The 23,597-nt window shown below is 37.3% G+C and overlaps 1 protein-coding gene and 1 non-coding gene across 6 annotated transcripts in view; both read left to right on the forward strand.

Annotated features, from left to right (window-relative positions):
• BCAP29 (B cell receptor associated protein 29) overlaps nucleotides 1-23,597 on the forward strand; it is a 48,257-nt gene that overhangs the window by 15,225 nt on the left and 9,435 nt on the right. For 3 of the 5 annotated variants that reach the window (XM_040644389.1, XM_040644392.1, XM_040644390.1), the window contains one exon: nucleotides 293-401. In XM_040644389.1, coding sequence (XP_040500323.1) covers nucleotides 293-401 — 109 coding nt within the window. Of the gene's footprint in view, nucleotides 1-292; nucleotides 402-15,160; nucleotides 15,449-23,597 lie in introns of those variants that run through there. The other 2 variants (XM_040644391.1, XM_040644393.1) reach the window with 1 other exon arrangement.
• LOC121105956 lies at nucleotides 3,652-3,790 on the forward strand. The gene has a single exon (XR_005838694.1). It is a non-coding gene; the product is annotated as a small nucleolar RNA U109 (small nucleolar RNA).

Here is a 23,597-nt window from a genome sequence, read left to right on the forward strand (position 1 = left end):
CTATCAGCAAAAGTGCATTGTAGAAAATTATAAAATACTAAAAGGACAAAGAATCAAATAAAGACTGTATTGCAATGAGCACTGGGTATTATACGCAAACAATGAATCATGGAACACTACATCAAAAACTAATGAAGTACGGTATGGTGACTAACATAACATAATAACAAATATTAAAAAAGAATCAAATGAAGACCAGTAATTTTAAATATGTTATTCAGCCCATTTCCTGAAATAATATTGGTTGTTGCAGTCTAAGCTTACTTCTTTCCATAACTCTCTTTTCTGATAGCTCTTGAAAAGCTATGCCAAGGAAGAGGAACACATTTTGGAAGCAGAAAATAAAAAACTAGTAGAAGACCAGGAAAAACTGAAAACTGAATTAAAGAAGACTTCAGATGGTAACTTCTTGGGCATGTGCGGAAGTAGAAAGTGTAGCATGATATTTTATGCAGTTACTCTTCACTGTTTTCCCTAAAACAAAACTAATGGCTCAGTGTTCTTCTGGCTAAAATACTGAGAGTGACCTATTTATAAATTCCGGCTCAAATATGAAGATAAAACATGATTTTGGCCAAGAGAAACATGCTCTGTTATACAGAGAAACATGTAGGTGTTTCAGATCTGTGTTGTAAATACAGATGTTCCTGCCTTAGCAAAAGAGCTATGTTCCTGAAAAGTTGCTTGTAAACACAGTTTTGGAAAATGAATCACATTTTTCCATCATAGTATATTGCTTCTTTGAAAGAAGCAATCGCAGGGGGACAGTTCTGGTTACAGGAAAATATACTGCTTATCTCAAACCCTAATATTTCCTACCTGCCAGATATAAGGAAAGCAGTCCCTGAAAAGAGATGGATAGTGTAGAGTAAGCAACAGTCTGGGGTTGTTGACAATTTGAATGGCTTATTCTAAAATACATTGCAATCAGGACTTGGGAAGTCAGCTATTTCTTCTATGTTTTTTTGTTTCTTAATAATTCCGATAGCATTTTCTTCTTCATCAAAAAAAATATATATATTATTGCTTATAGCCACATAACACAGAAAAGAAGGTACCCTAAGTCCAGTGTCATCCCAGGAAACTCTGAGTAAAAATTTGTGGCTGGACCCCTGGGCAACATCCTTGCATATAACAGATATTCCTTGATATTGTCCAGACAGTAGCAGACCTCTCAGCCAGCCAGAGTTAAGATAATGATCAATGTATAGACCTTCTCCGATTTTGAATCTCTTCCACTACTCTTTGTTGGAGGTAAATTGGAGAATGTTCAGTGACTGAATCATGGACCTACTTTAGACCATTTGTAAGTTTATATTTCTTTAAATAGATCTTGGCTTAATAAAAGTTTTTTTATATTATAAATTGCTTTATTATCTATTTGCAATATTTGGATAGAGTTTATTTCATCAAGATGTATTTGTATTTGATATGGAAAGCCCAAAGATAAAAGCTCATTCTGTAAAATCAAAACAAAATCCATAGGATATTTCATATGATATAAAATTCTTTAATCACTTTCCTACTTCTTATTTAAAGTGAAAAAAAAGATTAGAGGCAGTAGTTAAAAAAATAAGTTACTCTTCTAGACAAGATAGTGTATTATGTGATTGGTGTAGTATAGCCCAAAATTCATTTTTGGTACTGTTGCCTCTTCTGTTGTTACAAAAGATTTGGAACATGATCAAGAAGTTTTAACACTTACATGAAAATAAATTTAGTAATCACCCACCCTCTATGTTAGACATTTAAGAAGAGAAGCAGTGTTCTTCTTTTTCACCCAGCATAAAATATTGCTGCAATCCTTTTGAAGAATTCAAGGGACTATTTCCGAAATACCTTTTATTAGCATAAAAAAAATTGTTTCAAAGTCTTGCTTTTTTTCATACCCACCATGGCATGGATCCCTCTTTTAATGTAAGAAGGGTGGTACAAAGATAAAAGACAACAGGTTTTTTGCCATGCTGCACCTATCTTAACTTTAAGTTTAGTTTCTTTTTCCTTTACATTTCAAAAATCCCAGCTTTAAGATATTTTGAGCTTTGACTTTGTAAGTCTGAGATACAACTCTAAACCTAATATTATTTTAGAGTAATATAAAGAAACTCAGTATTTCTTTAACAGACAATTGAGATGTTTGGAGTAGATGAACTTTTGATAATATAGACATTGTGTTTATAATCTGATAGCAAGAGACACCGGCTTCTGTGTTTAAAGTGTAGACTACAAACCTACTTTCAGAGTGAATCAGTGTTGAGGTAAAAGCAGATTTTACCTGTTTGAGTATGTCCTGTTAGGTTTCTGCAAGATGTGTGATATTTTATGAACAGAGTTTATGTACCCAAAATTATTATTTCACATAACAGTATTAATGACCTTGAGAAGATCAAAGTTCCATTTCTAAAGGAGATAAATCTTTGGCTCTGTTCTCTTGACGTATTCCAGTCAAGTTCATTAAGGCGAGAACTAAAAAATTATGTGAATTAATAGTGCAAGAGATTCAGGTAAATTCAGTAGTACAATGCTTTGTACCTATTGTCATTCAAAAATCATTGATTTCTAAACATGAAGGATATTAAGGCTGACAGGGCTTAAGAAATGTTTCAGAAAGTTCTTTTATATTTGAAAACTGAGTAGAAAAGCACTGTGATTTGACTCTTCATGGAGGCAAATAGAGTATTTCAGTATGAATTTTCTTACCCTTGGTGATGGTTTAATCTAAGTGAAACATTTTCTCCAAAGTATACTAGTGGAGATAAAGCATAAATACAAATGTTTAGCCTCAGATTGGAAAAGCAGTGTTCTGAACACAGGTATTAAGAATACTCTGTTGGTAGTGCCAAACACTCCATCAGTTTTTAATCACCAGCTCAGATTTGGACCAGAGTTAGTAAACTGTCTGTGCTTCAGTGCAGTAATATGACCCTGGTGATCCAAAAGAGAGCACACATGTCCCAAAGCACCTAATTTATAGCCAGGACTAACTTAGTCAGGTGTAAGGACCTGATCTATCATTTTTAATGATCTATTTAACAATAACTCTGATACCCCAGTATGTGGAGTAATTGGGAAAGGGCACTGCCATGCAAAATGAGAACTTAGCTTTGAAGAATTTACAGAGCTCACATAATAATAACAAAAAAAGACTTTAGAAGCTTTCATAATAAAAATAGATCTTGTATGCAGTGGGAAACCTTATGATGTCCAAGGAGATTGACTTCAAAGGAGTCTCCCAGGATAGCTACTGGTTTTTATTTTTACAAAGAAATACCTTCTTGGCATTTATGCTTATAAATATATACCTTCTCAATATATATTAACTAGAGGAAACATGTACCATTCAGTCCTTGCCTGCACTGATGCAATGGTGAAAGTAGATATGATTTTGAAAGTGAGGGCACCTGGCTGGCTCAGTTGGAAGAGCATGGGACTCTTGATCTCGGGGTCGTGAGTTTGAGCCTGATGTGGAGTGTAGAGATTTCTTAAATAAAACAAAACAAAAATGTTTTTAATAAAAATTAAAAAAAAAATAAAAGGGAGTTTCAGGGCACTTGGTTGGCTCAGTCAATAGAGCATACAACTCTAGATCTCAGGGTCATGAGTTCAAGCCCCACATTGGGCATAGAGGTTACTTTTTTTAAAAAAAGTAATTTTCACGTGGAAATGTCTACTCCTTATTCCTTTATGAGCAGAAATGTATTCATAACATGCTACATTTTAAAAGGAGTTCTCCGAGCTGCCGATCTTACAGTAGAGGTTGAGTAGTAGCCTACCTATTTCCCCTACATAAAGGGAAAAGAAGAAAAAAAGACAAAAAAGTGATTGAGGCAAAATCCTTGATCCTGGCTTTATCCTCCTTCTTCCCTTCCCTCCCTCCCTCCTTCTTTCCTTCCTTCCTCTTTCAGTCCATCAGCAATTTTTTAAAGAACTTTTCAAATTATTTATTTATTTCAAGATCTTTTAACATGGAGCATAATTAAAATAAGACATAGCTTTTTATGCAGATTTAAAACTGAGGGATGGGGCTCCTGGGTGGTTCAGTTGGTTGAGCGTCTAACCCTTCATCTCCGCTAGGGTCTTGATCTCGGGGTCATGAGTTCAGGCCCCACGTTGAGCTCTGCCCTGGGCATGGAGCCTACTTTATTTTTTTTTTTAAAGATTTTATTTATTTATTTGACAGAGATAGAGACAGCCAGCGAGAGAGGGAACACAAGCAGAGGGAGTGGGAGAGGAAGAAGCAGGCTCCCAGCGGAGGAGCCTGATGTGGGGCTCGATCCCATAACGCCGGGATCACGCCCTGAGCCGAAGGCAGACGCTTAACCGCTGTGCCACCCAGGCGCCCCATGGAGCCTACTTTAAAAAAAAAAAAAGAAAAAGAAATAAATAAAACTGAGGGCTTTCCAATTCCTTAAAAATGAGTTATTTGAGCCATCTATCTATCTAAAAATTCTCAAAGTCTAACATAAGCATTTGTTATAGTTGAAAATTTTTGTGAGCATGAACTGTCTTTAATTTGCAGCTATATCAAAGCCATCGCCTTATTTTAAAGTTGTTAATAGTTTAAAAATGTGTTAGTTTTGGTCATATTGTTTGCTTTATTTCCTTTTAATGAGCTTTTATAATTTGAATAAGAAATTCCAATTTTTTCTCCTCTGTTTATATATTTGGAAGTTTCTGCTTCTTTGCCATCTCCTTCCCTTCTCTTAATAACTAAAGAAAAGTCCATATTAAAAAATAATAGTACAGTTTATTTAATGGATGTGACAATAGGCAATATGTAATTAATAGTATATTAATTAAGCAAAAAAATTGCACCAAACTATTAATAGCAGTTTTCCTTGGGATGTACAAAGAATTTATTTTTTTTCTGGAGTTGAAATTATTTTCTGTAATGAATTTCTTTTTCGTGTACAGTGAAAAGGATAAAAAAAAAACAAACTCTCTTCCAATATCCAAGTAACCTAAGGCATCCTTTTTGGGGCTTGAATTATCTAATTGATTGAGTCTGTTCCCAACTTACTCCCTACTCCTTACTTTGAGGGTAGATACTACATCTTAGAAGTTGTTTAACCATTGCTAAGTGACATGGATCACCTTGCAAAATCTGAAAATATACTGGGTTGTTCTAGTCAAGTCACTGAACCTTTTATAGGCCACAGTTTTCTGTAAAATAAGGTTAATTGGCTAGTTAACCTTTAATGTCTATGTATCCCCAAATAATATAATTAAGCAAAAGTGACCATCAAGAATTATTTTCACTGTGGCTTTTTGACCCTTAAATTGCATTTATTTTTGATGAGAGAAAATTTTTCACCGTAAGTTACCTTTCTTCCAGACTGAAGTTCAGCAGGTGGTTAATTAAGCCATATTCCTCACAGGAGAAAAATGTTTCACGTAAGCTTAGAATCATTAGGACAGGGCCTGGCATGTTTTATCCACCTATTAGCTCATAGCTCAAGTGCGTTATATGGAATGGGGCTACAAATCTTAAGTCTCTTGGGTGAGACATGCCATTTCTCACTAGGTTATAGTGTGGTTGTTTGTTTAGAACATCTATGGGAATATTGATATGGAGTAGTATAACTGCAGGAGAAGAGAAATGATTTAAGTAAAGAGATCAGCATGTTCTTTTCATTATAAATATGGGGGAAATAAATAAGACTAGATCTTTAGATCTTTTCTCTCCAAGAATCTTTCCTTATGGAATTATAACACAAAGTAGTCACTCTAATGCTTAAACAGAGTACCTAATTCTTTTTCTTCTTTTTTTTTATTTTACCAGAGTTTTCATATACAGAAATACTAAAAGTCAAAAGTACTACAGGGCTTACAGTGAAAAATAGCAGTTCCCTGAGACCCATCCCCAGACACAGCAACATTCAACTCATTTAGCTGTTTCTTCGGATGTTCACCTCCAGATTTCTTTTTTTTTTTTTTTTTTTTTTTAAAGATTTTATTTATTTATGTGACAGAGAGACAGCCAGCGAGAGAGGGAACACAAGCAGGGGGAGTGAGAGAGGAAGAAGCAGGCTCCTAGCGGAGGAGCCCGATGTGGGACTCGATCCCGGAACGCCGGGATCACGCCCTGAGCCGAAGGCAGACGCTTTAACGACTGCGCTACCCAGGCGCCCCCACCTCCAGATTTCTAAACGCAATGTTTAGGTAGCTGTTTTTTGATCTTTCAGTGTGTGGGATTTTCTCTTTGACTTTCTTACACGGAAGGGAAGAACTTAGCTCTCTTGCCCAGCTCCTCAGACACATTTCCCATCCCGCATCTTTCCAATATAAGCATATCATAATTTTTCTTACATCACATTATTATGAGTACGTACCTACTATTCATCATTGTCATGAGAACCGCTTTGTCTCTTTCCTATGCTGATACCCTCTTTTCCTGAGTTCCATGTTTTCCACTTTTCATTTACTCTCTCCTTTTGGTCGAACATACCATCCAATAGCTTCCTGAGGAAGAGTTCATGAAAGGTAAACAATTTGAAGCCATGAATGTCTGGAAATCGTTATTTTCTGAAAATAACTATCATTATTTTAGCCCTACCCTTTGTTGAAAAATGCTTAACCTCAGACATTTGAATGCAGTGCTCCATTATCTTCTTGCTTCTGTTGTTTCTGTTGACATGGCAAGAGTCATTCCAGTCCCAGATTCTTTTTGTATATGGCCTGTTTTGTTTTGTTTTATTTTATTTTGCCTTCTGGAAACTTGTAGAATCTTCTTTCTGTCCTTAGGATTATAAAATTTCATCATGAGAGAGATTTTAGGAGGCAGGCAGAACCAACAAGATTAGGGGAATGAGGGAACGCAGAAATTTAAGACAACTCCAGGTTTCTAATTTGGTTGACTAGGTGGGTAATACTTTTACTCTAGATTAAGACCAAAGGAGATGTGGGGTGCCTTCTTTTATTTGGAGAGAGGGAAAGCAGATAAAATAAGTGTGGTTATAAATATGCTGAGTTGGGGCCATCAGTATATCCTAGTGAAAATGCCCAAAGAACAGTTAGAAATACAAATTCAAAGCTCAGAAGAAAGGTCATCTCAAGCTAGAGTCTAAGCCATCATACATATGGATAACTCTGACAGTTAAGTCAAGGAGTTAATGGGACAGTCACTGTATTTGAGTGAGAAGGAAGAGGTCTGAACAAAGAACTCTGGCACAGACCAACATTTGAGGCTTAGGCTGAGAAGGTTTGACCTGATAACATTTGATCAGAGGTTTGACCTGATAATGTTTCACCTCTGGCCATCTAACTCTCAGTCATTTAGCTAGTAGTAAAGATCCCCTGGATTCCAGGCAGACACCTCTACTTTGCAGTATGTATTAATAATATGAAACCTGCAGATGACCAAGAAGGTATTTATAATACAAAATGCTAAGTGTTAATTATAAAATTTTCTTCTAAAATTTTAAAATATCTTTGAGGGGTACTTGGGTGGCTCAGTCGGTCGAGCATCTGACTCTTGATTTCAGCTTGGGTTATGATCTCAGGGTCCTGAGATCAAGTGCCATGCCAGGCTCTAGACTCAGTAGGGAGTCTTCTTGAGGTTTCTCTCTGTCCCTCTCCCCCAACACACATGCACTCTCTCTCCCTCTCTCTTTCTCTCTCTCTCTTTCTCTCAGATAAATAGATCTTTAAAAAAATAAGACATCTTTGAAAGGTATTTTGAAACTGCAAGAAGGAACAGAGTGAGAAGCGTGTGGTTAACATGAGTTGGAGGAAGTTAGGAAATATGAGGAATCTGAAGCTTGAGAAGCAAAGACAGTCGCTCAGCCATGCTGCCTCCTCTCTCCCTAGACTACCTCACAGATTACTGCAATTTGATCATTTCTTCCAAATTTGAAAACAGATAGTATTTTCCTTCACTTCCTCCTTCCCCATCTTGTTTCATCTTCTTCTCAATTATTGGCAGGAGATTGCTGTTGAAGTAAGTTTTTATTTACCCAACACTTCTGAAGGTTTGTATTTCGTTTCGAGAAGCCTTCAAGTGATTTTCCTGGAACCTGCTTTGCCCTCTACCCTAGGTTAATAGCACATTCTTCTGCTTCTTAGAAGTCCCCACAAGTTTCATGAACCAAATACCCCACAACGGTTTTTATAGGATCAGTTCCTGGGTTTTGAGATTCTGCAGATGGCCACATGTTCCTGCAGGGTTACATATTAAAGGGGTTTTAGCAACATGGAATCTTTGCTCCGTTCCATTTATGAACTTTTCTGTGTACCTGCCATATACGAAGTATCGTGCTGCATGCTGGGAGGGATACCAAGGTGAATACATTGCCATCCCAGTCTTCAAGGATCTCTAGTGAGAATGATAGATAAATTCACTGATAACAGGAATGTGAGGCAAGGGATAATAACTGAACTGAAGGTATAATTCAAAGGGCTATGGTAGCACAGAGGAGAAAGTGATGGATTCGTACCAGCAGAGTTGAGGAAAATTTCATGAGGGAGGTATTTGAGCTTGGTCTCAGGGATGAGAGGGATTTCAGAAGCAGAGATGGCCATGTCTTCCCCTAGCCTCAGGAACGCACATGATCCAAGGATTAAAGACCATTATACCTAATAGAATGGTTTATGACTGGGTTTATGGAATGGGCGTGATGAGGCTGACAAGGAATCTGAGACAAGATCCGGGGACCATGAGTCCCATGCTTACAAGTCCACCATTTATTCTAAAGTAAGTCCTGAGGGTGCAGCAGGTTTTTAACAAGAAAATGTAGAGCCACGAACCGTCTTTCACCAAATAATTTGTAGACAGAGATTTAGAGAAGAAAGAATAAAAGAGCTCTCAAATGTGTAAATGTCTTTATTTTAGAATTCTCTTGCACAGTTTGTTTGAAGATGCTAAAAGCATCTGATATTTGGAAATGCGGAGTTTAAAGTTACTCATACTTCATTTGACACTAGTTTTTGCATATGAGCTTCTCTGTGACCTTGGGGAAGGTACTTACTCTAAGCTGTAGTTCTTCATGGAGTCATTGCGTCTAAAGCACACAGCCCAGTGCCTGGTCTGGGTTCAAGTTTAATAAATCGCTAGGCTTTACCATTGTCATTGTTATTATTATTTCCATCAGAAAAGTTTCCTTACACCTGCATTTTCAACCTAAAAAATGTCGAAACTAATTTAAAGCCTTTACCTCAAGAGAAAATTTTTCTGACACTATCTTACTTTTTTTTTTTTTTTAAAGATTTTATTTATTTATGTGACAGAGAGACAGCCAGCGAGAGAGGGAACACAGCAGGGGGAGTGGGAGAGGAAGAAGCAGGCTCCTAGCAGAGGAGCCCGATGTGGGACTCGATCCCGGTACGCCGGGATCACGCCCTGAGCCGAAGGCAGACGCTTTAACGACTGCGCTACCCAGGCGCCCCTTCTTTTTAACTCCATGTAATACTGCCGTTTTTGTATATCATAATGAAAAGGCAATCAAATTTAAGGTAAAATCTTTCACAAGCTTCTAAATTGAAAAAGAGAAAAAAGACCTTTCAGAGTCTGATCAACAGTACAACATGCAGTGTTAGATGTTTGACTTGTTCATTTGCTAATTAAATCTGGGGTTGGTTTATAAAACCAAAATAAAATAACAGCTCTGTTCTTTTCTGTGGGTGTCTTGGAAAGATATTAGTTGGGCCCAGGGTGTTTTAAATGCCCCGTGTTTCCAGGTGACGAACACCAATGAGATGGATTTGTTTTTGCTTTTGAAGCTGGAGCATGAGTTTTTACTTTAGGGGCGCCTGGCTGACTCACTTGGTAGAGCACATGACTCTTGATCTTGGGGTTGTGAGTTCTAGCCCCACGTTGGGTATAGAGATCACTTAAAAATACAGTCTTTTTTTCTTTTTTTAAGAGCTTTTGCTTTAGAGGTTGCTTGTTGGGGGCATTTCCACATGAAAATCCACCCAGAGTCTCAGATCAACCTATCCAAAATTAAATTTGTCATCCTCTCCAAATTATCCCCTCTTTGGGTTCCTGGGTCAAAATCTAGCTAGATTGCTAGAAAATTAAAGGAGGGGGAAATACTTTTTCTTTCTAAAATTAAATCTCATTGCAAACCCCCTGTCTGGATAGCCTTTGTTCTTTCTATAAGGAAAATTGATGGAGTTAAAATGGGAGACTTTTTAGGAGGTTTCTTAAAATCTAAATTTAAGAGAAACTGATAACACAAGTGTTGTTTTAGGACAAGGGCCAGCAAACTATGGGCCAAATCCTGCCTGCTGCCTTGTTTTTATAGATTAAATTTTACTGGAACAAAGCCATGCTTATTCGTTCACATATTTCCTATGACTACAGAGTTGAGGCCAGACAGAGTCTACATGGCACAGAAGAAATATTTACTATCTGGCCCTTTATAGAAATAGTTTAGGAACCCATATTTAAGGTCTTCAAATAAAGAAGAGTATCTTTTTCAGTACAAAGGAGGTGATGCTGAAAAAAATTGCTTCTGCCGTCAATATTGTTATAAAATTTAGTGTGTACCTAATTGCTCGTTGAATATTGATCAGATAATTTAAGAAATTATATATACTTATGTATAGTAAAGCTAGTTCTTTGTTTATAGTCCACACAAATTGATTCCTTCAATTCTCATATATGATGGGTTGATAATTCTTCTAGATGTCATGTATTTCTTCTGCTATATAAAGTATACCCTTTATAAAGCAATTTGTATAATCTGTTTTTACACAGTGCTTTGCCTAAAATGTACATCCCAATCTTTAAGTGGAAAGCCAACATATTCATATAGTATTTAATTATTCTTTGCTAAGTAACAGATCCAAAATTATTTTCTTAAACACTGAAGCAACCTAAGGTTAATTGAGGACGTCTTTATGCATTTATTGCACATGCAGTGGGGCTGATTTTTTATTAAATTAGAAAGCCTGTTTATCAAGTTCCCTGGCCCAGAGTATCATTAAACTTTTAAATATCTACACACCAAAAGACCATGTCTTTTCTAAACCCCAGGAACACTTTACCCATGAACCTCACCCATATTCCCAGTAGCCCAGAATGTATGGGCAGGCACTCGTATGTGCAGAGTAATCATTCAGTTTCCCTTTGTTCTGGGCAGGAGAAAAGTAGATCTATATTTGGTTTTATTTATTAATGTTGACTCTGTGATATAATTAGTTGTGCAGCTTTGTTTCCATTCCAGAAGTGTCTTAATCCTCTTGCAGAGCATGCAGTCTTGTAAAGCATGTCCCCGTTTGTCTTTGCACCTTTCGTTTGGGGTAGTTTTCAACACCACGGATCTGATTATGCCTCTGCACTATTTAAAACTCTTCCTTGGTTCCTGTCACCTTTGCAGCTCTCCAGGATGACACACATCATCTTCTGTGATCTGGCCCCCACCGTCATCTCCAGCTCTGTCCTCCAGCCTTGTCCAGTCTAAATGTTATACTCCTACTCCATTAAATATCGTAGTTGGGAGTTCTCCTTACAGTGGTGTTTCCCTACTTCTCCCCTTCGCCCACGACTGCAGGAAGTTATAAAATTTAGTGTGTACCTAATTGCTCGTTCCTTAATCCTTCCTTAATCCTTCACTCTTGTGGATAGCGTACGCTCATCCTTCAGCTCCCGCATTGTCATGTCTAAGCAGCCTCCCTGAAACTCCCTTCCATCTGGACTGAGGGACCACCTTGTGAACCTCCATATTGCTGCATGGTTGCTTATGTGATAGTGCGCTCTGTAGAATTTTCCTTTTTATTCGTTTGTCTTTCTTACTAGATTACAAGTGCTGTGAAGGCAAGGGCCACGTCTAAGTCAACTATGTGTCCCTAGTATGCAGCTAGTGTTCCGACACTGACTTTGGTGCCCGCTTTTCCCTCCTTACCCAGTTCCAATTTCATGGCTTATCCTAATTACGTTCTTGCTAATTACTCATCTTCTTCATCTCCTTACCCCCTCGCTCTCCCCCTCCTTCCTTCCTCCTCTACTCCCTGGCTCTCTCTAGGACCTAGCTGTGGTTAATCGTCACATCTTCACCTACTTGGCACCTGTACCCAAACATGTCAGCATTGCGGAGGGGACCCACTTTTTGCTTTAAATAAATGGTCACTAAATTCTGTGGACCCTCAACATGCATGACAGCCCCATTGCACTTCTCTAAAATCTCCTTTCCACACTCCAAGACTGTCAGATCTCATTGCACTTAAAAATTCTAAGTTCACCCTCTTTCATCAGGCACAAAGAATTAATCAGGCAGAACTTCATCTTCTCACCACCAAACTACCGTCCTCCAGCAGCCAGGCTCATGGGTTCCTGTGGGTTAAGTCTCCATCCCTCATCTAGTGCTGTGGATCCTAGTCTCCAGGACTTTGTTTCTACAGTTACTCCTGTACTTCCTGTCACTCTGCGAACATCCTCTGGGATCTCCTCCCCAGCAGAACAAAAACAAAAACTTCCCTTCGCTCCTATTCCTCCAGTTACTGCCCCCATTTCTCTGCTCTACTTCATAACCAGATTTCTTTTGCCCTTTAACTTGTTATTCAGGCATAATTTCAAACTCACAGGAAAGATGCAAGAATAATATCAAGAAATTCCTCTGTACCCTTCACTCAGTTACCCAATGATAACACTTTACATTTGCCTTCTCTTTTTCTCTTCCTATCATGCTGTCACTTATTATTTGGATATTTCCCAACTGTTGACTTCCTAATTCCCTTATTCCTTCTATATTTGTTAGATGCCATTCATTGATAAGGAGGAGTCTTCCTTTATCCCCTAGTTATATGTTTCTTTAATTCATTCAGTGGGTTAGAATCCATTATGAGCATTATGCTTTTTGTTCACATCGTCTCAGAACTGGCAGTTGGAGTCTTTTCAAGTGGAGTGTCATATCATTTTGTCATTTCCCCATTCTGTAAGCACTTACTTTCTGGTATAATGAGACATACCAAGCTCACCTTATACTTTCCTTTCTCCAGCCCTTGAATCACCATTTCTCCAATGAGCCTTGGTTCCTTTAAGCAGAAAATGGGATTTAGAAAATAGGATCTGGATCCTGGATGTGCCCATTCCTCCTGGGGCGTCATTATTTATAGGCTCTCTCAGCAGACAGCACTGATGGTAGCTAAAGTTCCACCTCTCGAGAGAAACTCTTCCTGACTGCCCAGTCTCTTGTAGCCGTCCAGGCACTCACTCTGCCAGCCGTCTATCTGGACTTCTGGGTGACACTTAACACTTGGTTGGTCTCTGTATTGTGTGTCTTCCTTCCAGATTAGAAAATGGCTTTTATGAGAACAGAGACCCTGTAGCTGTCCTTTCACTCAGCACTCAGAAAAATGCCTGATGCCTAGTAAGTTTTTGAATGGGTAGATGAGCAGATAACTCCCTTGTCTTGGGACAGTTTCATCTGTGTAAAACTTCTTCTTTTATGTCACGAAGAACAGGAACCTCAGCAGTTAGTAACCAGAAGAAAAATCTCCTTCTTCACATAATTTTTCTTTTTTTAAGATCGTATTTATTTATTTTGAGAGAGCACACCGGGAGGAGCAGAGGCAGAGGGAGAGAGAAGCTTAAGCAGGCTCCGTGCTGAGTGCAGAGCCCAACACAGGGCTTGATCTCATGACCCTGATATTGTGACCTGAGCTGAAATCAAGAGTTGGATTCTTAACCGTCTGAGCCACGCAGGTGCCCCTTTCCTCATATTCTTGATGAAATAGGAAAGATTTGCCGTCACTGTTAAGGAGCTTATTTCTTAACCACCCTTTCTATATTTATTGTACATATTGACCCTAATATATGATTGCATAACAACACTTCTTGTGAACTCTGATTTTAAATATTTAATGTATTAAGCTCATTTCTTTACTGGAACATCTGCTTTTCCTTTATTCACCTTCGTACTGCTCACTCACTGACTTTTTAGAATATTACCACTTGGTCCTTCTTTGTTTTTTAATATATACTATAATACATAATTGAAAAATATAAAGATTTTTTACAAAAGAAAATTTTAACTAAATTTTTCTTTATTTAGAACAAAGAAATCAGGCATATCCTATTTGATAGGTTTTTACTTAGATAGTACTTATACCCTAGTGAATGCTGTATCTGATCCTGTATGCATAGTGTTTTGTTTTGTTGTGTTCCCGTTATACTTTTCTTAAATAAATTTTGTATGTTAAAACAGTTTAGATTTACAGAAAAATTGGTAAGGTAGTATAGAGAATTCCCATGTAACCCACTCCATTTCTCCTATTATTCATGTCTTGCATTTAATGTGGTACTTTTATACAATTAATGAACAAGTTTTGATTCATTATTATTGGCTAAATTCCCTAGTTTATTTAGATTTCCTTCGTTTTTACCTGACTTTTTTTTTCCTTTCCAGGATCTCATTCAGGATACCACAGTACACTTGGTAGTCATGTCCTCTTAGGCTCCTCTTGGCTATAATAACTTCTCAGACTTGCCTTATTTTTGCTGACCTTGACAGGTTGGGGAAGTAGTGGTCAGGTATTTTGTAGAATGTTTCTCTGTTGGCATTTTCTGTTGTTTTTCTTGTGGTTAGACCAGGGTTGTGGGATTTGAGAGGAAAGTCACAGAGGTCAAGTGCCACTCTCATCACATTACATCAAGAGTACATACGTGATTTATCACTACTGGTATTGACCTGATCGTCTGACTTTGGTAGTGTGTGTCAGCGTTCTGTACTGTAAAGTTACCTTTTTTATTCCCTCTTTCCATAGTGCACTTTTTGAAAGGAAGTCACAGCTCACACTTAAGAAATGGTTACTCTATGGGGCGCCTACGTGGCTCAGTCGGTTGGGCGTCTTGACTCCTCGTTTTGGCTCAGGTTGTGATCTTGGGGTTGTGGTATCAAGCCCCGAGTGGGGCTCCATGCTCGTCACGAAATCTGCTTGAGATTCTCTCTCTCCCTCTTCCTCTGCTCCTCTCCCCACTTGCATGCACGTGTATGCTCTTTCTCTCTCTCTCTCTCAAATAAATAAATAAATCTGGGGGGGAAAAAGTTTACTCTCCTTGAGGGTGGAGTGTCTATATAAATTATTTGGAACTCTTCTGCAGAAATTTGTCTGTTTACGCCTATTTATTTCTTTCTTTATTTATTTATGACTCATGGGTATTCATCTTATACTTTGGATTGTAATTTAATACTTTTATTCTTTATTTTTGTTGTTTCAGCTCCAGCCATCGAGAGCTCTTTCATTTGGCTTCCACATCCCTTTGACATATCCCCATTATTGTGGATTTGTTTTGTTTTATTTTCATTTTTTAAGTAGTACCTTATTATCTGACACTACAAGATGCTCCAGGCTTCTCTTGCATATATCCAGCCCCACTCCTAGAGTCAGTGTTTTCATTTTTGTTTTTTTTTTAATTGAACTGGATTCTGTAATACTGTTTGATTTTTGTTTTTAATTTTGAATTAGCCTGAGTTATTTGTAACATGATTCTATTTTTATCAAAATATTTTAAAATGGTCTGTTTGCTTTGTGACTCTCCAGCTATCCAGAATATTTTCTTAGCGAAGTATGGTTGACACACAATATTACATCAGTTTCAAGGGTGCAACATAATGATTTGACAACTGTGCACCTTATTCCATGTCACCACGAGTGTAGCTATCATCTATTCCTCATGCAATGCTATTATAATACCAGTGACTATATTTCCTATGCTATACCTTTCATCCCCATTACTTATTAATTCCATTATTGGAATGAATGTTTTGTTTTTTGATTAAAGATATAATTGTTTTCAGTTGCAACCAAGATTCCTATCAGGTGAATAGAGTGATACTTCATTGTTTACCTGACATTTATCACAATCTCAGGAAATGAACTGGTTACACACAAGCGAATTTTTCAGATGCTTAAAGCTTAGACTTTTCATTTATACAATTTTTTTCTTCCTTCAAGTAACATATTTTAAGTACCTTCTGTGTGCTGAGCACTGCGCTGAATTCTCAGAACAGAGAGACAAGACACGGTTCTGTTTCTTGAGTAGTCCACAGTCTAGTGGAGACATAGCTACACTTCAGCATGGTGGGTGCTATAATTTAGGTGAGCTCAAGATGAAGTAGAAGCCAGTGGAGATCCAGGACAATTTCTTGACATTTTGAAGGATAAATATTAATTAGCCAGAGGAAATGGGAACAAATGAGTGAGGCAGGGAGGTGAAGGATGAGCAAAGATATTTTGACAAAATGAGCAGCATATAACTAAAAGAGTGTGGCACTTTTGAAATACAAGGAGCTCACTGTGACTAGAGCATAAAATAAGACAGTGACAGTGGTGAGAGGGAAGCAGAAGGCCTAAGATCCATCAGGAAGGGCCTCCTGTTTATATGTTCACATTCTGGGGACACTGTTGAAGGGCTTTCAGGCAGAGGGGCTATCACTTTGACAATACTGTGGACAGTTGAATTAGAATAGCCAGGAAGGGGTTCCTGGGTGGCACAGCGGTTGGGCGTCTGCCTTCGGCTCAGGGTGTGATCCCGGCGTTATGGGATCAAGCCCCATATCAGGCTCCTCTGCTATGAGCCTGCTTCTTCCTCTCCCACTCCCCCTGCTTGTGTTCCCTCTCTCGCTGGCTGTCTCTATCTCTGTCGAATAAATAAATAAATCTTTAAAAAAAAAAATAGCCAGGAAACTAGATGACGAATCCATTTCAGCAATCTAAACTAGAGATGAGGGCAGTGATAACAGAGTAGAGAGGGTGGACTGATGAGATATAAAGGAAGTAGAATCAACAAAGCTTATCAACAGATGAATATAAGGTTAAAAGAGAGTGGGTGATAATTGAAGTGATGAGAAAAACAGACCTGATCTGCATGTACCTGACATTATAGGCATGCACCAAAAAAGTAACTATAATGTAATTAAAACCACAAGTTATGTTCCTTACTGAACCAAAGTTTGTGTGTCTACACTCCAAGTGTCTTGGAAGCATTGCTGTCGATTCACAGTCCAGTCACTGATCACTGGCAAAGGAATAGTACGTGTGAGGATTAAGTATTAAATACTCCAATATATCTCACCCTCAAGGTCCCAAAAATAGAACCAAATAAACTGAAAGAAACCAACACTAGATGTATGGAAATTTTTCCAATTAAAAATGGTTTCCTCTGTTGCAATCCTTATACCTATTGTACAACAGCCAGCTTTAGCTGTCTTGCTAATGCCTTTAGAATGTTCTCTTCCATTCCCTGGCAGAGCTTTGCTGGTGGTTCCTGTTATCTCAAGTAGAAATCACAGTGATATATCTACACAGTGCATTAGTCTCACCAGCTTCTCCCACTGTGCAAACAACTCCACAAATGTAAGTTTGGCATTTGTAAAACTACAAATATTGTTAGCCTGCTTACATGTCATTTTACACAAATATTTGACACAAACATTTTGGCTTACTACATCTCACTGTAATATCAATTGGGGTTATTCTCTTTATTAATAAATGATGTGTTTGACTCAGAAAGTTCCTAGTGACTAGGACATAACCAGGCTTCTAATTGAATCTGGCCAGTATTCTCATGAAATATCTCAGTATTTCCATTAAGCCACCAGCAAGTGATAGCAACTCATTTTTGCAGGTGAGAAAATTGAAATAGTGACTTAGATGTATCACTCAACCCTCCTTGTTTAATAATGTCTTTCCTATAAATGCTGCTTCCAAAATAAAATGGTTCAAGATGAAATAAGCATATGCAAATGTCAGATAACAAGTTTATATAATCCCTTAGTCACGAAGGCAATTCCAGAAGAAGGTGGAAGGCATCCAAAACAGAATATTATAATTTTTATAAAGCAGGAGATAGAGAAAGGACTGAGAAACAGTCCAAAAGGCTCCTAGACAATAACAGCCTCTCTTAATTGGGGTGAATTAAATAAGATAATAATCATTAGGTTTACTAATATCTACTGCGATACAAAACAAAATAGGAAACAGCTCAAACCTTAGCTTGATTAAGTGCCAGAAAAACAGGATTTGCCTGCATTTGTTTTGCCATACTTCATACCAGGAGTGATTGGGAGAAACTTCCGGGTAGGCCGCAAAGTGGTTTTCCAGCTTCTTTTATACATGTGTAGGACCTCCTGACTCATTCTATCTCCTGACAGTTTATATTTTTAAATAAGGAACTAATGAGTTAATAGCTAAGATTTATTGAATTTCCTCAGTAATTTACTCATGTCAGAAATTTAAGTATAAATCATTTTTAACGTTAAGACCAACTCCTATTCAATATAAGCTCCTGGCCAATATTCTTTATTTTTAAGAATAATTGACATACAATATTGTATGAGTTTCAGATATTCAACATAGTGAATTGATACTTACATACATTATAAAATAGTCACAATAGTCACAACAGTAAGTCTAGTTGCCATCTACTGCCATAAAAAGTTGTTACAGTATTATTGACTGTATTTCCTATCTGTACATTATATCCCCACATCTTCTTTATTTTATAACCAGAAGATTGTGCCTCTTAATCCCCTTCAACTATTTCATCCATCTCTCCCACCCACCCCTCACCTCTGGCAACCATCTGTTTTATCTGTTTTTGTTTTGTTTTGTTTGTTCATTTGTTTTTTAGATTCCACCTATGAGTGAAATTATATGGTATTTTCCTTTCTCTAACTTATTTTACTTAGCATAATACCCTCTGCATCCACCTATGTTGCAAATGGCAACATTTCATTCTTATGGCTGTGTAATGTTCCATTGTAAATATATTACACACCACTTTTTTTTTTATCCAATCATCTATTGATGGACATTAGGTTGCTTCCAAATTTGGACTATTATAAATAATTCTGCAATGAACCTAGGGGTGCATATGTCTTTTCAAAATAGTGTTTTCATTTTCTTTGGGTAAATACCTAGAAGTGGATTATTGGATCATATGGTAGTTCTATGTATAGTTTTTTCATAGAGGCTTGATACTATATATAGTATCATGGCACCTGCAAATAGTGACAGTTTACTTTTTCCTTTCCAATTTAAATGCCTTTTTTTTTCTCTTTATTGCTTAATTGCTATGGCTAGGATTTCCAATACCATGTTGAATAAAGGTAGTGAGAAAAGGCATCCTTGTCATGCTCCTGGTCTTAGAAGGAAAGCTTTCAGCTTTTCACTGTTGAGTGTGATGTTAGCTCTGGGTTTGTCATATATGACCTTTATTATGTTGAGATGCATTCTCTTTGTATCCACTTTGTTGAGAGTTTTATCCTAAATGGATGTTGAATTTTGTCAATTGCTTTTTCTCCATCTATTGAGATGATCATATGATTTTTATCCTTCATTTTGTTAATGTGGTATATCACATTGATTGATTTCAGGTATTGAACCATCCTTGCATCCCTAGAATAAATCCTACTTGATCATGGTTTATGATCACTTAAAGTAGCGTTGAATTCGATATGCTAATATTTTGGTGAGGATTTTTCCATATATACTTATTAGGAATATTGGCCTCCAATTTTCTTTTTTTTTATGGTGTCTTTGGTTTTGCTATTAGAGTAGTGCTAGCCTCATTGGATGAATTTGGAAGTTTTTAATCCTCTTTTTTTTTTTTCCAATAGTTTGAGAAGGATAGGTATTAACTCTTCTTTGAATATTTTATAGAATTCACCTGTGAAGCTGTCTGGTCCCGTATTTTAGTTTGTTGGGAGTTTTATTACTATAATTTTATTACCAATACTTGGTCTATTCAGATATGCTGTTTCTGTTTTTTTCAGATTTTCTATTTCTTTCTGATTCAGTCATGGAAGATTATATGTTTATAGGAATTTATCCATTTCTTTTAGGTTGGCCAATTTGTTGGCATATAATTTTTCATGGTAGTCTTTTATAATCCTCTGTATTTCTGTAGTGTTGTTTATACCTTCTCCTCTTTCACTGCTGGTTTTATTTGAGTCTTATTTTTTCTTGATAAGTCTGGATAAAGGTTTATCAGTTCTGTTTATCTGTTCAAAGAACCAGCTCTTAGTTTCATGGATCTTTTCTATCATTTATTTAGTCTCTCTTTCACTAACTGCACTTGATCTTTATTTTTTCCTTCTACTAGCTTTGGACTAAGTTTGTTCTTTTTTTTTTTTTTTTTTTTTTTTTTTTTTTTTTTTTTTTTTTTTTTTTAGTTCCCTTAATTTTTTCTTGTTTTTTTTTTGAGGGAGGTCTGTATCACTATAAACTTCCCTCTTAGAATTGCTTTTGCTGTGTCCTATAGATTTTGGAATGTTATATTTCCCTTTTCATTTCTCGCAAGTATTTTTTTTATTTCCTTTTTGATTTCTTCATTGACCTGTTGGTTGTTTAGTAGCATGTTATTTAGCCTTCATGTATTTGTGCCTTTTCCAGTTTTTTTTCTTGTAATGTGTTTCTACTTTTATACCGTTGTGGTCAGAAAAGATTCTTGATATGATTTCAGTTGTCTTAAATTTATTGAGACTTCTGGGGCACCTGGATGAGTCAGTTGGTTAAACATCTGCTTTTAGCTCAGGTCATGGTCCCTGAGTCCTGGGATCGAGCCCTGAGTCAGACTTCCTTCTGAGTCAGGCTTCCTGCTCAGCAGGGAGTCTGCTTCTCCCTCTCCCTTTGCTCTCCCTGCCCCCCAACTCGTGTTTGCTCACTCTCTCTTTCTCTCTCTCTCTCCCAAATAAATAAAATCTTTTAAAAATTTTTATTGAGCCTTCTTTTGTGGTCTAACATGTAATCTGTCCTGGAGAACGTTCCATGTATACTTGAAAAGAATGTGTATTCTGCTGGTTTTGGATGGAATGCTCTGTATTTACTAAGTTGATCTGATCTAATGTGTCATTTAAGACCAATATTTCCTTATTAATTTTCTGTCTGGGTGATCTATCCATTGCTGTAAGTGGTGGTTAAAGTCTTCTACTAATTGTGTATTATTGTCAGTTTCTCCCTTTGCATCTGTTAACATTTGCTTAGGTGCTCCTATGTTAGGTGCATAAATATTTAAAAGTGTTACAACTTCTTATTCAATTGATTCCTTTATTTGATACCCTTTTTTGACTTTTTACAGCCTTTGTTTTAAAGTCCATCTTGTCTAGTGGTGCCTGGGTGGCTCAGTTGGCTAAGCTTCCTACTCTTGATTTCAGCTCAGGTCATGGTCTCGGGGTCGTGAGATGGAGCCCCATGTCAGGCTCTGTACTCAGTGAAGAGTCTACGTAAAATTCCCTCCCTCTCCCTCTGGCCCTCCCTCCCCCCTGCCCCGGCTTTTGTGCTGTCTTTCTCTAAATAAATAAAAGCATAATAATAAAATAAAAAAGAGTCTATTTTGTCTGATAAAAGTATTGCTACCCCAGCTTTCTTTTCATTTCCATTTGCATGGAATACATTTTCCCATCCTGTCACTTTCAGTCTGTGTGTGTGTTTAGATGTGAAGTGAGTCGCTTGTAGGCAACATATAGATGAGTCTTGTTTTTTAATCCGTTCAGCCACCTATGTCTTGATTGGAGTATTTAGTTCATTTACATTTAAAGTAATTATTGATGCATATGTACTTACCGCCAGTTTTTAAATTGTTTAATGGTTTTGTAGTTCTTTGTTCCTTTCTTCTTGCTCTTTTCTCCTGTGACGTGATAACTTTTTTTAGTGTTATGTTTGGGTTCCTTTCTCTTTATTTTTTGTGTATCTAATACAGGTTTTTGATTTGCAGTTACTGTGAGATTCGTATATAACCTGTGTACATAGCGGTTTATCTTAAATTGATGATCACGTAAGCTTGAACAAATTCTAAAAACACGACATTTTTACGCTCCCCACCCCCAATATTTTATGTTTTTGACATCATGTTTTACATCCTTTTATTCTGTGTATATTTAATTATTGTAGTTATATTTACTACTGTTGTCTTTTAACCTTCATACTAGCTCTATAAGTAGTTGATCTACTACCTTCACTCTATGTTTACCTTTACCAGTGAGACTTTTTTCTTTCATATATTTTCTTAGTTCTAGTTATGGCCTTTTCTTTTCCTCTTAAAGAAATCCTTTTAATATTTTTTGTAAAGCTGGTTTAGTAGTGGTGACTCCTGTAACTTTTATTTGGCTAGGAAACTTTTTATTTCCCCTCCAATTCTGAATGATAACATTGCCAGTTAGAGTATTCTTGTTCGTTTTTTCATTTCAGCACTGTGAATATATCATGCCACTTTCTGCTAGTCTGTAAAGTTTTGCTGAAAAATCAGCTCATTGCCTTATGGGGCTCCGCTTATATGCAATTAATTGCTTTTCTCTTGCTACTTTTAAGATTCTTTACCTTTAGTTTTTGTCATTTTAATTATAATGTGTCTTGGTGTAGATCTCTTTTGAGTTCCTCTTGTTTGGGAGCTGTGCTTTTTAGACCTGGGAAGGCCCTCAGCTTAGGGAATGTTTCAGCTATGATTTAAATAAGTTTTATGTCCCTTTCTCTTCTTCTGGGACCTCTATCATGTGAATGTTAGTACTTGATGTTGTCCCAGTAGTCCCTTAAACGGGCCTCATTTTTCCTTTTTTGTTTTCTTTTTCTTATTATTTGTTTTCTTCTTTCTTTTTCTGTTCCATTTGGGGTTTTTTGTTTGTTTGCTTCTTGTTTTGTTTTGTTTTTTTTGCGAGAGAGAGAACGGAGGGCAACTAGGGGTTGAGAGAGAGGAGAGAGAGAATCTCGTGCAGGCTCCACGCCCTGTGCAGAGCCCAGTGCAGGGCTCAGTCTCACAACCCTGAGATCATGAACTGAGCCGAAATTAAGAGTCAGATGCTTAACTGACTAAGCCACCCAGGCACCCCAGTTTGAGTGGTTTTCATTACCCAGATCACTAATCTGTTCCTCTTATTATCAAATCTTCTGTTTATCCCCTCTAGTGTATTTTTTTTATTTCTGTTATAGTATTCTTCAGCTCTGATTGGTACTTTCTTATATTTTCTCTTTGTCGAAATTCTCATTTTGTATTCAGCTAGTCTTCTCCAGAGTTTGATAAGCATCTTTATGACCATTACTTTGAACTGTTTATCAGGTTGATTGCTTAATTGCCATTCATTTAGTTCTTTTTCTGAGGTTTTGTCTTGCTCTTTTATTTGGAACACATTTCTCTGTCGTCTCATTTGGCTTAACTCTGTACTCGTTTTTAAGTATTAGGTAGTTCAGCTACCTTTCCCAGTCTTTTTTTTCCTTTTTCTTTTTGAAGTTTTTACTTAAATTCTAGTTAGTTAACATACAGTGCAATATTAATTTCAGGTTTAGAATCCAGTGATTCAGCAGTTACATACAACACCCTTTGTCCATCACAACATACATTTTTCAGTCTTGAAGGAGTGGCCTTATGTAGGAGATGTCCTGTGGGGCCCAGAGATACAGTCTCCTCTGGTCACCAGAACCAGGTGCTCCTGGGGTGTCCCCTGTGTGGGCTGTGTGTACCCTCCTGATGTGACGGGGGCAGTACTGCCATGGGCACATTGGTAGGTGGGTCTGGCTCCCAGCCCAGCTGGCTGCATACCTGACCTTGACTACTGCAGATGTGCTAGTGAGCAGAACTGACCAAGACACCAGCAGTAGGTACCCCCTGGCATTAACAGTCTACAGGGAGGATTCCAAAATGGTGTCTGCCAGTGCCACAATCA

This window comes from Ursus maritimus, unplaced genomic scaffold (assembly GCF_017311325.1).
Source record: "Ursus maritimus isolate PB19 unplaced genomic scaffold, ASM1731132v1 scaffold_3, whole genome shotgun sequence".
Lineage (NCBI taxonomy): Eukaryota > Metazoa > Chordata > Mammalia > Carnivora > Ursidae > Ursus > Ursus maritimus.